This window comes from Thamnophis sirtalis, unplaced genomic scaffold, assembly GCF_051295495.1.
Source record: "Thamnophis sirtalis isolate CommonGarterSnake01/CBP01778 unplaced genomic scaffold, rThaSir2_p1.2 scaffold_14, whole genome shotgun sequence".
Taxonomy (NCBI): domain Eukaryota; kingdom Metazoa; phylum Chordata; class Lepidosauria; order Squamata; family Natricidae; genus Thamnophis; species Thamnophis sirtalis.
This window is the reverse complement of record NW_028261394.1, coordinates 2,917,111-2,933,916: the sequence shown is the minus strand read 5'-3', so window position 1 is coordinate 2,933,916 and position 16,806 is coordinate 2,917,111. Positions and strand designations below refer to the sequence as shown.

The 16,806-nt window shown below is 46.6% G+C and overlaps 1 protein-coding gene across 1 annotated transcript in view; it reads left to right on the top strand.

The window, feature by feature from the left end:
- Nucleotides 1-16,806, top strand: part of MAD1L1 (mitotic arrest deficient 1 like 1) — a 428,801-nt gene that overhangs the window by 165,150 nt on the left and 246,845 nt on the right. Inside the window, exon 12 of the mRNA XM_087729234.1 lies at nt 9,125-9,265. Within this exon, the coding sequence (XP_087585360.1) occupies nt 9,125-9,265 (141 nt within the window). The remainder of the gene's footprint in view (nt 1-9,124; nt 9,266-16,806) is intronic.

Genomic DNA, 16,806 nt, shown 5'->3' with positions numbered 1-16,806 from the left:
GAGTAGAGTAGAGTAGAATAATAGAATAATAGAATGGAGTAGAATAGAATAGAATTGGAATGGAATGGAAAAGAAAGAGGAATAGGGGTAGGGTAGAATAGAAAGAAAGAAAAAGGGGGAAGGGGAAAAAAAACCAAACCAATATTGCTCTAATGCAGTGGTTCCCAAACTTGGCAACTTTAAGACTTGTGGACTTCAATTCCCAGAATTCTCCAGCCAGCTGGATTATTGCTCTGCATTAGAGCAATATTGGTTTGGTTTGGGTTTTTTTCTTCCCCCTTTTCTTTCTTCTTGAATGAAAAGGACAAAAAAAACCTTTACACAAAGCAACAGCAAAGCTTGTTTTAATTATAAACATAATACAAAGATTATGAATAAATGATTCGGGGAAGGGATTCTTCCGTTCTTCGGTGCCGTAATGAGAATTCCAGAAGAATCAATAGCTTTGTAGTGGGTTTTTCCCCCCCCCATGTTTGCACATTCAAACGCAGTAAGGTGTTGCTGAATGACAGACACACTTATGGGTTTCCCGAACTGAGTAGGGGGTGGGCTAGGTGACCTCCAAGGTCCCTCCCAACTCTGCTACTGTTGTGAAGTTGCAAAGACGCACGTGCACCAAAACGGGCAATGACTCTACGAGATTTGGTTGGGACGACCGGATTTGCTCTGAATCGGGGCGAGGGAATAAAGTATATTGTGTTTATGTGCTTATGAATATGTATCCACACGGCCTCTTTCCCAGCTCCGTGGTCCAAGGGGAGACTCAAGACAATTTGTAGGATGATTTGAATCACAATCACGTGAAGGATCCATACCACTTTATTAATCCTTAATGAGGCCACACCTGGAATACTTCAGTGGTTCCCAAACTTGGCAACTTTAAGACTTGTGGACTTCAACTCTCAGAATTCTCAACAGTAGCAGAGTTGAGAAGCACCTTGGAGGTCACCTAGCCCACCCCTCTACTCAATTTTCTCCCTCCCTTCTTCACTACTTTCTTCTTTCCTCCTCTCCTTTCCCTTTTCTTCTTCCCCTTCTTCTCCCCAACTCCTCTCCAAGGTGGCGCAGTGGTTAAATGCAGCACTGCAGGCTACTGCTAGATCAGCAGTTCAGCGGTTCAAATCTCACCGGCTCAGGGTTGACTCAGCCTTCCATCCTTCCGAGGTGGGTAAAATGAGGACCCAGATTGTTGGGGGTGATATGCTGACTCTGTAAACCGCTTAGAGAGGCCTGAAAGGCCTATGAAGTGGTATATAAGTCTACTGCTATTGCTATTGCTATTGCTCTCCTCCCCTTCCTCTTCTCCTACCCTCTCTTCTGCTCTTACTTCTCCCTGTCTTCCTCTCCTTTCCTCTTTCTCTCTCCTCCTCCTCTCCTCTCTTCCTTTCCTCTTTCTATTGTTGTGATTATGTATTTTCCTCTTCCACCTGGCATTATTTTTGGGATGATACTCCAGCAAACCCAGTTCTATCTTTCTATTTACCATTTCCTCTTCCCTTTTCCTCGTTCTATTTTCCAATCTTATTATTTGCAGAATTCTCCAGCCAGAGCTGCAGAGGCTGGCTGGAGAATTCTGGGAGTTAGTCCACAAGTCTTAAAGTTGCCAAGTTTGGGAACCACTGCTCTCATGGAAACAGATTCTCCTTCACTTTTTCAGCTTTGCTGGGTGTTGCTAACCGCTTAATGAAGCTACACTTGAGCGGTCTTTAAACACAGACCGGTGACGTCCACTGGTTCCAAAGAAAAGAAAAAAGCTCTTTTAGAAGTTAAAAGGTAAAATCCGCCTGGCTGGTTCTTTTTTCTTTCCGTGTGAGCATTTTGGGGGCTAAATGCTCGGCTGGTCTTTATTGTCGTGGCTCACACAAGCCACCCATCCTGATTAATTGTAATTACGGAAGTTCTTTCGCTGGCCTAACAATTGGCAACCGATCCAGCATTGTCTCGGCGTAATTGGAGTATTACTTGGACATTAGCTACAATTAAAATCTCTTATCTGCCTGGTTAACTCTGCTGCTCTTTGGCGCCCAGATGCCATAGCTGTTCAATATGCCCGTTCGGTCTTGGGCAGCGTGTGATTGTCAGCAAGGTTGCATATGCATGGCTGCCAGGTCTAGGTGCCAAGGGGAAAGCCAGTTTGGTCTCGTGGAGAAGGCAGCAGCCTAGAAGAGTGGGAAGATGGGGAGTTCTAGTCCTGCCTTGGGCATGAAAGCCAACCGGGCCAATCAGCAGGAAGTGGTGAGTTCTAGTTCTGCCTTAGGCATGAAAGCCAACTGGGCGACTTTGGGCCAATCAACAGGAAGTGTTGAGTTCTAGTCCTGCCTTAGGCATGAAAGCCAACTGGGCAACTTTGGGCCAATCAGCAGGAAGTGGTGAGTTCTAGTCCTGCCTTAGGCATGAAAGCCAACTGGGCGACTTTGGGCCAATCAACAGGAAGTGTTGAGTTCTAGTCCTGCCTTAGGCATGAAAGCCGACTGGGCGACTTTGGGCCAATCAGCAGGAAGTGGTGAGTTCTAGTCCTGCCTTAGGCATGAAAGCCAACTGGGCGACTTTGGGCCAAATGCAAGCAACATCACCCAATTTATCGAAATCTGCAGATGAGAGACTTTCTAATACAAGGCTGGTTTCCCCTTGTCGGTTTTCTACTTTTGCAAGGGTTTTGCATTCCGCAAACTTTGGAATGGAGGTTTTTTTTTAAAAAAATCACACATATTTTTAAAAAAGGGCCTAGATAAGCAATTTTATTAGATTCCACTTCTTACAAAATGTACTTTTCTTGCAGCTTCCCCCTCCCTCCCTCCCCTCACCCCCAAATGAGATTTGAGCCATGAGTCATTCCATTTTGGGGCACTTCTGATATCAAAGGTATTTCTCATTTAATCGCAGGAGCCAACAAATTTTTTTTTGCTTTCTCGGAATGCCACTCTAAAAAACCCAGGAATTGGCTCCTTTCAACATTCACTCCCACAAGTTTACTTCCTATTCTCCTTATACCTGTTTTTCTAAAGTAAAGGTAAAGGTTCTCCTCGCACACATGTGCTAGTCGTTCCCGACTCTAGGGGGCTCTGTTTCCTGGAGATCCACTTGTACGCAGCCTTCGCTTACCGACTGCCTTGTATAGTGAAGAAAGTTATGTAAAGGTAAAGGTTCCCCTCGCACATATGTGCTACTCGTTCCCGACTCTAGGGGGCGGTGCTCATCTCCATTTCAAAGCCGAAGAGCCAGCGCTGTCCGAAGACGTCTCCGTGGTCATGTGGCGGGCATGACTCAACACCAAAGGCTCACGGAACGCTGTTACCTTCCCTCCAAAGGTGGTTCCTATTTTTCTACCTGCATTTTTTACTTGCTTTCGAACGGCTAGGTTGGCAGAAGCTGGGACAAGTCACGGGAGCTCGCTCCATTATGTGTCACTAGGGATTCAAACCACCGAACTGCTGTGATTGACAAGCTCAGAATCTCAGCCACTCAGCTCCCTCCCTCATGCTCTCCTTCATCTCTCTCAGTTCCTCCCTCCCTCCTTTCTCATTTAGCACTTAGACATATACCGCTTCAAAGTGCTTTACAGCCCTCTCTAAGCCGTTTACAGAGTCAGCCTCTTGCCCCCCAACAATCAAACAAGTGTGAAAAAGATCATGTCACTTTTTTCCAATGCCATTTTGACTTTGAATTGTCACTGAATGAACGGTTTTAAGTCAAAGACTGGTGAATTGGTGAACGCCGATGGGGACCTCTGTTCTCCCCAGCTTCACAGTGGTGTAAAATTTGATAATAAAACCAGTGCTTGAGGACTTTTCAAACCCTCTTTGCATTTACAAAAAACAGAACAAAAATAAACGTCATAATTTTGTCGTGTGAGACCGAAGAATTTCGCAGGGCTTTTGATGCATGGAGATCATAAATACGATTGTGTAAAAATGTTAATTGCCAAACACATTTTGAGCTGAAATTAAATGAAGCCGCCTTTGGAAGGAAACATTGGGGAGGGAGGGGGGGGGGGTTGCTTATATTCAGTGCTTTTGGGAGCCAGTGATGGTTTTATAGATTAAGTTAAATTTCTCCCATTCTTTGCAACTGGCACCCAGAAATATCAAGATTCATTGCACTAATTTTTCTGAAAGCCGTTTTTATGCTCAAGTTAAAAATACAGATGCTTTGCTAAAAATATTTCTTATCGTACAACTAAATATCTTAACTCATCACAAGAGGCAGATTTTTTTTCCCCCCTTCGCTAAGTTTTCCAATAACGAGAACGATGTATTAATCTTCTCCTTAAATCATTGCCAATTAATCAAAGTATGAATTCGGTTTTTCAGGAGCAAAACTGCTTCTGTGCTCTTACTTTCAACCACTTGGCTGAAAACATAATCATAGTTCTGTTTTCCAACACGGCGTTTTTAGCCTGTTCGTTTCGCTAATGTCAAAAATAAAATAAAAATGAACGAGCTGTAGTTTTGCTTTTAAATTAACAGCTGAAGTGCACTCGGCTGGAAAGAGAGCAAATTTAACTGTGACTAGAATTTGTCATTAAAAAGTTATTACGAAAGAAAGACCAGTCCATGTTCTTCCTCTTTTGCCGCTAATGACAAAACAATTTCTCTAAAAACAAAATAAATTAAATAAAACAGGGAGAGGCTGTATTTTCACTTCGGAAAATAGTAATGTAATGGAACTGTAGTGAAGGGAGTCAGCTTAGAGATTTATGGGTCAATAAAGAAGACAATTACAGCTTGTTTATAAAAGGGAAAAGTCCATTTTTTTTTTGACCTGCAAGCAACACCAAGACTCTAATAATGATAATTCCAGCATCTCGCTTGAAACAATAAAAGTCAATAGGAAGATATAGGATTTCAATAAAATTATGACACTATATAAACTTTCTCCCTGGAACAAGTTTTCCCCACAGATATCTGATTGACTTTAGTTAGATTTGTAACTTTAATTTTGTTTCCATTGATTTTTTGTGTGGCCAACAACTAATTAGACACTCACTGTCAAATAGCCTGGATCGTGGAAGGAAACGATAAAAGGAAAACAGCATAAGGGGCAATAATGCTAGGAAAGTCCAAATGAACTGTATGAATAAGTATACAATTAATACGCAAATTTAGCCTTTTTTTTTTTTTTACTCGTTTGGGGGCCCACTTTTGCAAAGAGAGAACAATCTGGAAGTGTCACTGAAATCAGAAGTTGAGAGAAGAGCTGTAGCTGATTTTTATTGTACTCTTTTCAATAGAAAATCGCAAAGCAATTGATAGAATTAATAGAAAATCACAAAGCAATTGATAGAATTAATAGACAATGCAAAGTAATCAATGCACAGTGAGTCTCTCCTATTAGTTATCTTGGGTGGGTTGTATTAATTGTTGCTGGTGGGTCTGTTTGATCCCGAATGCTGTTTGATATCTAGACAATAACAAGAGTTGGAAGGGACTTTGGAGGTCTTCTAGTCCAACCCCCTGCTCAAGCGGGAGATACAATTTCAAGACAAATTGCTGTCCAGTCTTTTCTTGAAATCCTCCACTGATGGAGCACCCACAACTTCTGGAGGCAAGATGTTCCACTGCTTAATTGTTCTCACTGAGGACATCCCTTCTTATTATAGAGCCGAGGTGGCGCAGTGGTTAGGGTGCAGCACTGCAAGGCCACTTCAGATGACTGTTATCTGCAGTTCAGCGGTTCTAATCTCACCGGCTCAAGGTTGACTCAGCCTTCCATCCTTCCGAGGTGGGTGAAATGAGGACCCAGACTGTGGGGGTGATATGCTGACTCTGTAAACCGCTTAGAGGGGGCTGAAAGCCCTATGAAGCGGAATATAAGTCTAACTGCTATTGCTATTGCTATTTCTAGGCTGAATTTCTGGAGGACCGTAGAAATCCTCAAAGACCTTTCTGTGTGTCTAGCCATGGAAGTTCTCCAGAAGAATCCAGACGACCAAGGCAGGAGACTTATACCATCCTAATCAAATGGTTGTCCCTTCTCTTCTTCAAAAGCTCCAGTGATGGAGCACCTACAACCTCTGGTGGCAAGCAGTTCCACTGGTTAATTGTCCTCACTGTTAGGAAGTCCCTCCTTAATTCCAGGTTGCTTCTCTCCTTGGTTAGTTTCCATCCGTTGCTTCTTGTCCTGCCTTCCGGTGCTTTGGAGGATAGCTTGACCCCCCTCTTCTCTGTGACAGCCCCTCAAAATATTAGAGGATGCCATCACGTCACCCTGATGTGTGATTGCTGACCTTCTGAGTAGGCTACTCATCCCTGCAAGCTTGAGATGGTAGGATCATTTGGTGAGAATGGAGATGAAAGATGAAAGTGATCTCATAGGACTTTCTTCCCCCCACATTCATAATTCACACCTGAAGATGCTTTGAAAAATGTCCATATGTTCTTTGTGTCACACCCATGAAAACCCCCTGCTGTCAGGCCTGCAGTCATATTTCCTTTTGGATCTTTGGCCTGCCACACTTTCTATTATTCTACTCTACATTTTCTATTGTGGGAAAATGGGAGGGGGAGATTGTACGGAGTTAGATGCTATGCAGCCATAACAACATTCTTTCTAGAAAGCCAAGGTCATCCTTTGTCTCTGCACCTCTGCACCTGACTGGAACTGGATGGGTGGAAGCTGCCAGCATGGCAGTGGGAGATTGGACCATGTGATGGACCTGTGGGTGTGGGTGGCAAGATCATGAACTTTCAACTGGGTGGGGAATAGCAATAGCAGTTAGACTTATATACCGCTTCATAGGGCTTTCAGCCCTCTCTAAGCGGTTTACAGAGTCAGCATATCGCCCCCAACAACAATCCGGGTCCTCATTTTACCCACCTCGGAAGGATGGAAGGCTGAGTCAACCCTGAGCCGGTGAGATTTGAACCGCCGAACTGCAGAACTGCAGTCAGCTGAAGTAGCCTGCAGTGCTGCATTTAACCACTGCGCCACCTCGGCACCTCGGGAAGCTTTCAGATTCGGGTTTCCCCAAATGTGCCAACATGTCTCTCTTCATAAATTGGAACTTTGAGGAATCCTTTGCCTCGGACTCCGATTTAATTTTGGATGCTGTTTGGAACCCTGACAACGGCATGGTGAAAATGTCCTCCTTGTGTTGCCCTCCTCTGTGATCTGAACTCCCTCTGCCCACCGATTTGTCATCTGAATTATGGAGACCCGAGTGTAGCCGGTTGTTTGCTAAGCTAACATCGCGAACTGCGTCTCCTGGAAGTCACAGCCGCTGAGACGGGAGGGAGTTGCCAAGGCGCTTTGATTACTCAGCTTCCTCTCGTCAAGGGATGACTGATGGGGAGGGTCGCACATCAGACACTGTCGCTTTTGGGGAAACCGGCCTCCGCTTTTCCACCTGGATTCCAAGCAGGCTTCAAGATGGGCTGTCAAGCCTCAAGTGCTTCCTAATTGTTTATCCGAGGAGGACAGAGGAGGGGGAGGCTATAAATTCAGGATGGCCTGAAAAGCCAAAACGGTTAAAGAACATCTCCGGGTAAAAACGTTATGGAGGTGTGCAAACTCCAGAGCAGCGAGAGCAAACTTGTTCGGCACTGAGTGCTCAAACCAGAACGTGTGTGCATGTGCGTGCCTGGAAACCCGAAGACCAGCTGGCTGGCGTGCACATACATCTGTTTTTGGCTGCTTTTGGGGGCTGTTTTTTTGTGCGGTTTTCCAGCTGGTTTTGGGGCCAAAAACAGCTCAAAAAACGGCCTGGAATTTCCCTGGAAAACAGCCCCAAACCAGCCCATTTTCCGGGCCGTTTTTCAGGAAATTTTCAGGCCTTTTTTCGAGCCTGTTTGTGACCCCAAAAACAGCCAGAAAATTCCCTGGAAAATGGCCTGAAAACAGTCCCAAAACAGACCATTTTCAGGGACGTTTTTCAGGGAATTTTCAGGCCTTTTTTTGAGCCTGTTTTTTGACCCAAAAAACAGTCTGGAATTTCCCTGGAAAATGGCCTGAAAATAGCCCCAAAATAGACCATTTCTGGGCCGTTTTTCAGGGAATTTTCAGGCCTTTTTTCGAGCCTGTTTGTGACCCCAAAAACAGCCAGAAAATTCCCTGGAAAATGGCCTGAAAACAGTCCCAAAACAGACCATTTTCAGGGACGTTTTTCAGGGAATTTTCAGGCCTTTTTTTGAGCCTGTTTTTTGACCCAAAAAACAGTCTGGAATTTCCCTGGAAAATGGCCTGAAAATAGGCCCAAAATAGACCATTTCTGGGCCGTTTTTCAGGGAATTTTCAGGCCTTTTTCGAGCCTGTTTGTGACCCCAAAAACAGCCAGAAAATTCCCTGGAAAATGGCCTGAAAACAGCCCCAAAACAGACCATTTTCCGGGCTGTTTTTCAGGGAATTTTCAGGCCTTTTTTCGAGCCTGTTTGTGACCCAAAAAACGGCCAGAAAATTCCCTGGAAAACGGCCTGAAAACAGACCATTTTCCGGGCTGTTTTTTAGGGAATTTTCAGGCCTTTTTTCGAGCCTGTTTTTGACCCCAAAAACGGCTTGGAAAACAGCCCAAAATGGCCACATGCATGCTGTAAACCAGAAGACCAGCTGGCGATGGCGCACGTGCCCACAGAGAGGGCTTTGAGTGCTACCTCTGGCACGCTTTGCTAGAAGTTCACCATCATGGCTCTAGAGCCTGGTTGGCCCAAAAGACGAAGCTAGATTCTCGCAGAAGAGGATAACGGAACGACAGAGTTGGAAGGGACCTTGGAGGTCATCTAGTCCAGTGTTTCTCAACCTTGGCAACTTGAAGATGTCCGGACTTCAACTCCCAGAATTCCCCAGCCAGCGGATGCTGGCTGGGGAATTCTGAGAGTTGAAGTCCAGACATCTTCAAGTTGCCAAGGTTGAGAAACACTGATCTAGTCCAACTTCCCCGCTCCAAACCCTACTTACCCTTTCAGGCGAATGGCGGTCCAATTTTCCTTCTTGAAAAAGCTGCAGGAATGGAGCACTCACAACCTCCGAAGGCGAGTCGTCCCGCTGATGAATTGTTCAACCGCGGGAAAAAGTGTCCGGGGGGGGGGGGAATGGAAGCGTCCCTTGTGTGGCCAAAGTGCATTGAATGGAAACTGAACAGGTTTTTTTTCCCCCTTCCTGTTTGTTCTTCCTTCCTTCTACTCTTTCCCAGGCCCGCGATGGCATGAGATCCATTCTGGAATTCTACGACAGCGAGCTGAACCCGTCGGAGCACTCCCCGCAGCTCAGCTTCCGCGTGCGAGAGGCCGAGGAGTTGGTGCAGAAGGTGGAAGCCCACTGCATGGAAATGGAGGTAATTGAGGGGTGGGTGGGGGGGAAAATTGGAGGGGAGGGGGGGTTGTACAGATAAAGGAGAATATTTGCAGGTCAGGGTTGACCTGATGGGGTCCTTGGTGCTTCTCGTAGCTTGGTGGTTTTCTTGCAGACGTTTCGTGACCCAGTTAGGTAACATCGTCAGTGCTAGAAGGGAGTGGGGGTTTGGAGAAGAACACGAGGAGGACTGTGGAATCCTTGGTGCTTCTCGGAGCTTGCTTGTTTTCTTGCAGACATTTCATTACCCAACTAGGTAACACCATCAGTGCTAGTAAGGAGTACAGTTTGCTGTGAGTTTATATTTTGGTGTCTTGCCTGTCAGGCCTTGGAGTGACTTGGTTTCTGATTGCTGCTGGAGAAGGGCTCCTTCCTTCCTTCCTTCCTTCCTTCCTTCCTTCCTTCCTTCCTTCCTTCCTTCCTTCCTTCCTCCCTCCCTCCCTCCCTCCTTCCTTTCTTCCTTCCCACTTAGCACTTAGACTTATATACTGCTTCACAGTGCTTCCTTCCTTCCTCCCTCCCTCCCTCCCTCCTTCCTTTTTTCCTTCCTTCCTTCCTTCCTTCCTTCCTTCCTTCCTTCCTTCCTTCCTTCCTTCCTTCCTTCCTTCCCACTTAGCACTTAGACTTATATACTGCTTCACAGTGCTTCCTCCCTCCCTCCCTCCCCCCTTCCTTCTTTCCTTCCCACTTAAAACTTAGACTTATATACCACTTCCCAGTGCTTTAACAGCCTCCTCTAAGCGGCTTATAGAGTCAGCCTCTTGCCCCCCAACAATCTGGCTCCTCATTTTACCCACCTCAGAAGGATGGAAGGCTGAATCAACCTGGAGCCTGGTGAGATTCGAACTGCCAAACTGCAGGCAGCCGGCAGCCGGCAAAAGTAGCCTGCAGTACTGCACTCCCACCACCGCGCCACCACGGCTCATATGTAGCTCCATACATCCACTTTCGGAGAGGATAGATTCCACTGTTAGTCCTCTCTAAGTTTCAGTCTCAACTTTCTCACTCCATCCTTCCATGCCGCCCCGTCACAGCCATCGCATCCTTCCAAAAAACGTTTCAAAGAGTAAATAATTTGTTTTGGTTAAAAAAATCCTCTTAATTTGGCTCCAGGTTGCAGCTGTCGTGGGCTACGCAGTACATTGTCAAGCCATCGTTAGCTGCTGCTCTTTGAAGGAGAAGGAGAGAATGATTAAGGAGTGGGATTTTCACCCCCCCCCCCTTTATCTAACTACCTCTAAAAGGCACCCCAGGACAGACAGGATGAGAAGCCCCAGAGGAATAAATTAAGACATTCCCCAAATGTCTTAATTTATTTCCGAGAGGCAGTTTGATGTTCTCAGCTACACCTAATGATGACTCAGTGCCTCTTTCGTCACAACACACAGCTAGGAAATAGAGATTTATAGAGTCGGAAGGGACCTTGTAGGTCATCTAGTCCAGCCCCGCAGCCCAAGCAGGAGACCCTTCACCATTTCTGACAGACGGCAGTCCAGTCTCTTCTTGAAAACCTCCAGGGATGAAGCTCCCACAACTTCCGAAGGCAACTTCTGTTCCATGGATTGATTGTTCTCACTGTCAGGAAATTCCTCCTTATTTCCAGGTTGAATCTCTCCTTCTTCAGTTTCCCTCCATTCTTCCTTGTCTGGCCTTTGAATTTCTTCTTCTGCTTCTTCTGCTTCTTCTGCTTCTTCTTCTTCTTCTTCTTCTTCTTCTTCTTCTTCTTCTTCTTCTTCTCTTCTTCTTCTTCTCCTCCTCCTCCTCCTCCTCCTCCTCCTCCTCCTCCTCCTCCTCCTCCTCCTCCTCCTCCTCCTCCTCCTCCTCCTCCTCCTCCTCCTCCTCCTCCTCCTCCTTATTTCCAGATTGAATCTCTCCTTGTTCAGTTTCTATCCATTATTCCTTGTCTGGCCTTTGAATTTCTTCTTCTTCTTCTTCTTCTTCTTCTTTCTTCTTCTTCTTCTTCTTCTTCTTCTTCTTCTTCTTCTTCTCCTTCTCCTTCTCCTTCTCCTTCTCCTTCTCCTTCTCCTTCTCCTTCTCCTTCTCCTTCTCCTTCTCCTTCTCCTTCTCCTTCTCCTCCTCCTCCTCCTCCTCCTCCTCCTCCTCCTCCTCCTCCTCCTCCTCCTCCTCCTCCTCCTCCTCCTCCTCATTTCCAGGTTGAATCTCTCCTTGTTCAGTTTCCATCCATTATTCTTTGCCTGGCCTTCGGGTGCTTTGGAAAATAGCTTGATCCCTCTCTTCTCTATTGCAGCCCCTCCAATATTGGAAGGCTGCTCTCCTGTCTCCCCTGGTCCTTCTCTCCACTAGACTATCCATGCCCAGTTCCTGCAACTGTCCATCGTATGTTTTAGCCTCCAGTCCCCTCATCATCCTGGTTGCTCTTCTCTGCACTTTTTCTAGAGTCTCAACCTCTTTTTTATAGTGTGGTGACCAAAACTGGATGCCGTATTCTAGGTGTGGCCTTACTAAGGCTTTATAGAGTGGTATTAATACCTCACTTGATCTTGATTGCATCCCTCCGTTAACGCAACTTAGGATTGCATTGCACTTGTGATTGTTCCTGTCTCTTTGTGGCTAATTCCAACAACTTTTGAGGATGTCTTGTTCCTTCAGCGTGGAGACAAAAATCCTGGCTTAAAGGAATGTACGGACCAGGATTTAGAGACGGGTCCCTGGGTAGTTAATCCGTCTTGTGTATTTGGACGCTCTTCTGTTGTCTCTTTGCCAGCAGCCACGACGCACTCCCGGCTCACCCTCTGATCTAAATTTACGACCGTTGCTTTGAGAGCGCCACAACGATGCTAAATATAGGCTCGGTGAAGGTGAAGGCCATCAAACATAGCGCCATTAATGTACCTTTCGTTTCATGGCATTTGGCTCAGTCTGAAATATTCAGAGCACAAAAAGAGATGGGCACTCATGCTGGCACCATCCTATGTTCACGGATTCCTTACCGGGAGAGATGGATGCTTTTAGCAATAGCAGTTAGACTTATATACCGCTTCATAGGGCTTTCAGCCCTCTCTAAGCGGTTTACAGAGTCAGCATATATCGTCCCCCACAGTCTGGGTCCTCATTTCACCCACCTCGGAAGGATGGAAGGCTGAGTCAACCTTGATCAAAATCGATCTCCTGGCAGTGGGCAGAGTCTGCCTGCAATATTGCATTCTAGCCACTGCGCCACCGTGACTCTCTATGCGGTTGGCTTCCCACCAAAGTGGTACCTATTTATCTACTCGCATTTGCACGCATTTGAACTGCTCGGTGAGCAGGAGCTGAAGGAAGAACAGGAGCTCAGGTCTCGGAACCCGGGTCTCAGTTCTCCATGCTCAGTGTTTTTAACCGCCAGGCTAATTCCCTGCTTGACCCCCCCCCTCCTCCCATTTCGGGCAGCTGCTCTCCAATATCAGGTAACTTGTAAGTCTACCCTTTGAGGGATCTTTCTTCCTTTCCTGCTGAAATGGGTATCCAGGCAATTCTTTTTTTTTATTTTTTTTATTTTATCAATTTCATATATACATTCACAATTATATGATCTCATAACTATTAATAATATGTATTAATATGTAACATATTCCCTACTGTTGACAATATACTTGAAGATTGCTTTTTTATCATCCCATAGATCCATCTTATCTTACAACGGTCCTACTTCTTCTTCCCTCCCTCCCTCTTTCCTTCCCTCTTTCTTCTCTCCTACTCCCCTTCCTTCCCTCCCTCCTTCCCCTCCTTCTCTCCTTCCCTCCTTCTCTCCTTCCCTCCTTCCTTCCTTCCCTCCTTTCTTTTCTCCTTCTCTCCTTCCTTTCCCCCTTCCTTTCCTCCTTCCTTCCCCCCTTCCTTCTCTCCTACATTCCCTCCTTCCTTCCCTCCTTTCTTCTCTCCTTCCTTCCCTCCTTTCTTTCCTTCCTTCCCTCCTTCCCTCCCTCCTTCCTACCCACCTTTCTTCTCTTTCTTCTCTCCTTCCTTCCTTCCTCCTCTCCTTTCCCTTCTCTCCTTCCCCTTCCTCCCCTTTACCCTTCCCCTCTTCTTCCCATTCCTCCCCTCTTTCCTACTCTTACATTCCCTCCCATTCTTCCTCTGCCTTTCCCTTTCTCCTATTCCTCTCCTTTCTCCTCCTTGCCTCCTAATAGAAGGCAATTCTATTAACATGCCCTGTTTCCCCCCAAAATAAGACCTCCCCGGATAATAAGCCCAATCGGGCTTTGGAGCGCATACGCTAAAATAAGCCCTCCCCGAAAACATTGCAACATAGCAGTAGCCATGAGGTGACCACGCTCGCCGTCTCCTGCACCTCAAAAATAACAAGGGAAGGGTAAAGGGGAGGAAGGGGAAGGAGAGAAGGGAAAGGAGAGGAGGAAGGAAGGAAGGAGAGAAGAAAGAGAAGAAAGGGGGGTAGGAAGGAGGGAAGGAAGGAGAGAAGAAAGGAGGGAAGGAAGGAGGGAAGGAAGGAGGGAATGTAGGAGAGAAGGAGAGAAGAAAGGAGGGAGGGAAGGAGGGAAGCAAGAGAGGAGGAGAGAAGAAAGGAGGGAAGGAGAGAAGAAAGGAGGAAGGAAGGAGGGAAGGAAGGAGGGAATGTAGGAGAGAAGGAGAAGAAAGGAGGGAAGGAAGGAGGGAAGCAAGGAGAGGAGGAGAGAAGAAAGGAGGAAGGAAGGAGAGAAGAAAGGAGGGAAGGAAGGAGGGAATGTAGGAGAGAAGGAAGGGGGGAAGGAAGGGGGAAGGAAGGAGAGAAGGAGAAAAGAAGGAGGGAAGGAAGGAGGGAAGGAGAGAAGGAGGGAAGGGGAAGGAGGGAGGGAAGGAAGGGGAGTAGGAGAGAAGAAACGAGGGAAGGAAGAGGGAGGGAGGAAGAAGAAGTAGGACCGTTGTAAGATAAGATGGATCTAAGTATATGTCAACAGTAGGAAAAATTGATATAAATGCATATTATTAATAACAGTCATGAGATCATATAATGTGAATGTATATATGAAATTGATAAAATAAATTACAAAAATAATAATAATAATAAGGCCTCCCCGAAAATAAGACCAAGCACTTATTTCAGGGGTCGGAAGAAAATAAGACACGGTAGAATTATAGAATCGTCAGATTATTGGCCAAGTACGGTTGGGCGCACAAGGAATTATTTGCAAGGATCGAGCTAAAACAGATCTCTGGGAAAACTTGAGCTTCCTGCCCTTCCGACAGTCCGAGTTGAAGCCATAAAATATTGATCGCAGCCATTATGGTCCTCGCTCCTTCCTCCCCTGCGCCTCCATTCCTCATCGGTTCCATTTCTTGAGCTTTCCTTCCCCGGAAAACCTTCGGATAAATCAAAGGAGCAGGGCAGAATCTCCTGGGAAGACCCGCATCGGCTGGGAGGGAGGATTTATGGCTTTGTCCTTTGCCTTGACCAGGCTGTTGACGAGCTTTTGTGTCCATAAAACAGCCCCCCCAGCCTCTCTTTAGAAAGAGAAATCATAGGGCTATCAGGCGGGGAAGGGACCTCAGAGGCCTTCTAGTCCAACCCCCGGCTCAAGGCAAGCCATCTTATAGACCTGGGATGGCGAACCGGTGGCACGCAAGGCACACGGAGCCCCTCTCTGTGGGCACATGAGCTGTCGCCCCAGCTCAGCTCAGCACCACGCATACACGCGCACCTCCCATTGGCCAGCTGAGTTTCGGGTCTCTGCCACGCGTGTGCGGGGGGGGGGGCTAGGCGCATGTGGGAGATTTGTGCACATGGATGGGGGTGGAGGAGAATGTGTGTGTGGGGGGTGCAGCACCCCCTTGGCGGCCTGTTTTTGGTCCTGGGGGCGCCTGCTAGGCCCAGAAGGGGGCAGGGGGCGTTGTGAGTGCATGTGTAGAGGAGTGGGGGGAGAGCGCATGCATTGCATTATTGGTGTGGGCACGCCTGCATGCGCTTTGAGCATGCAATGACAGAAATGTTAGCCATCCACTCTTATATACCTTCCCAGACAAAGAGGCTCCAACCTTTGCTGGAGCAGAATGGAGCATGTGCGCCTTCTGAAGGCAAATCCTTTCCGATTGATTCAAACATCTCCTTAATTCTAGATAACTCGGCTGCCGCTTCCTTGAAATTATGTCTTCCCAGTTTCCTGTTCCCCCCCCCCCCAAATGGGTACGATGTTGGCCTGCATCTCTCCCTGCCCCCATTTATAGTGGGCTGCTGGCCTCCAAATCAATAATAGAGTGACATTTGGAAGGGACCTTGGAGGTCGTCTAGTCCAACCCCCTGCTTAAGGCAGGATACCCTACGCCACTTCAGACAAATGGTTATCCAACATCATCTTAAAAACGTCCAGTGTTGGGGCATTCACAACCTCTGGAGGCAAGTTGTTCCACTGATTAATTGTGCTCACTGTCAGGAAATTTCTCCTAAATTGCTTCTCTCCTTGATTAGTTTCCACCCATTGCTTCTTGTCCTGCCCTCGGGTGCTTTGGAGAATAGTTTGACTCCCTCTTCTTTGGGGCAACCCCTGAGATATTGGAAGACAGCTATCATGTCTCCCCTAGTCCTTCTTTTCATTAAACTAAACATACCCAGTTCCTGCAACCGTTCTTCGTATGTTTTAATCTCCAGTCCCCTAATCATCTTTGTTGCTCTTCTCTGCACTCTTTCCAGAGTCTCCACATCTTTTCTACATCGTGGCGACCGAAACTGGTTGCAGGATTCCAAGTGTGGCCTTACCAAGGCCTTATAAAGTAGTATTAACCCTTCACGTGATCTTCATTCCACCCCTCTACAAGTAGTAGAAATTCCTTCTGCCCATCCAGCCCTCCACTTTAGCTAGCGTGGTTATAAAACCGTTGATTTAAGAGCATTTCAGGAAGCAAGATAATCAGAAAGTATATCAGCGCGTGTTTAAAACCACACGCAGCCGTGATCCTCTTGAAATAAAATTGATTTTCCCTGGAAGGGTTATTCCAACACTTTCAGAAAAGGTGGGGGCGGGGGCTTCTCCCATAAGACCCCCGTCTTTTCTGCACCCCTTCCTCTTCGTAGTCCAGATATACCTCTGGGATAGGCTACATTTTTCTAAATCCACCTGGGCTTGGCCTGCCCAGATGGGTTTTTTTTTTAAATACCTTTGCAGGCAAATTTTATCTGCTTTCCTTGCCGTGCATCAGAAATAGGTAATTATAACTTTCCCTGCAGGCCCCCTTCCTAAGCGTTGGAAGGGTCCTGTTGCTGTATTTTGACGCACGGACGACATGTGGAAGAGAATTAACCTGGGCAAGATCTATGGCTTCTTCCTTCGCGGGCTCCCCGTTGCTAATTAATTGGTCTGTTTGTTTTTAACCCGTGAACACAGATAGTATGGCTTAAAAGCATAGCACAGGTTTGAAAATAGGTTTAAATTCTGTTTTGTTTTGTTTTTTTAAATTCCGTTGCGCGCTAACTAGCAATGCAATTCCCTCTGGCTGCCTATTGGTCTCCGGATACGCTTCAAGGCGCTAGTCGTCACTTATAAAGCCCTTCATGGTATTGGACCTGTGGTTAAATGCAGCACTGCAGGCTACTTCAGC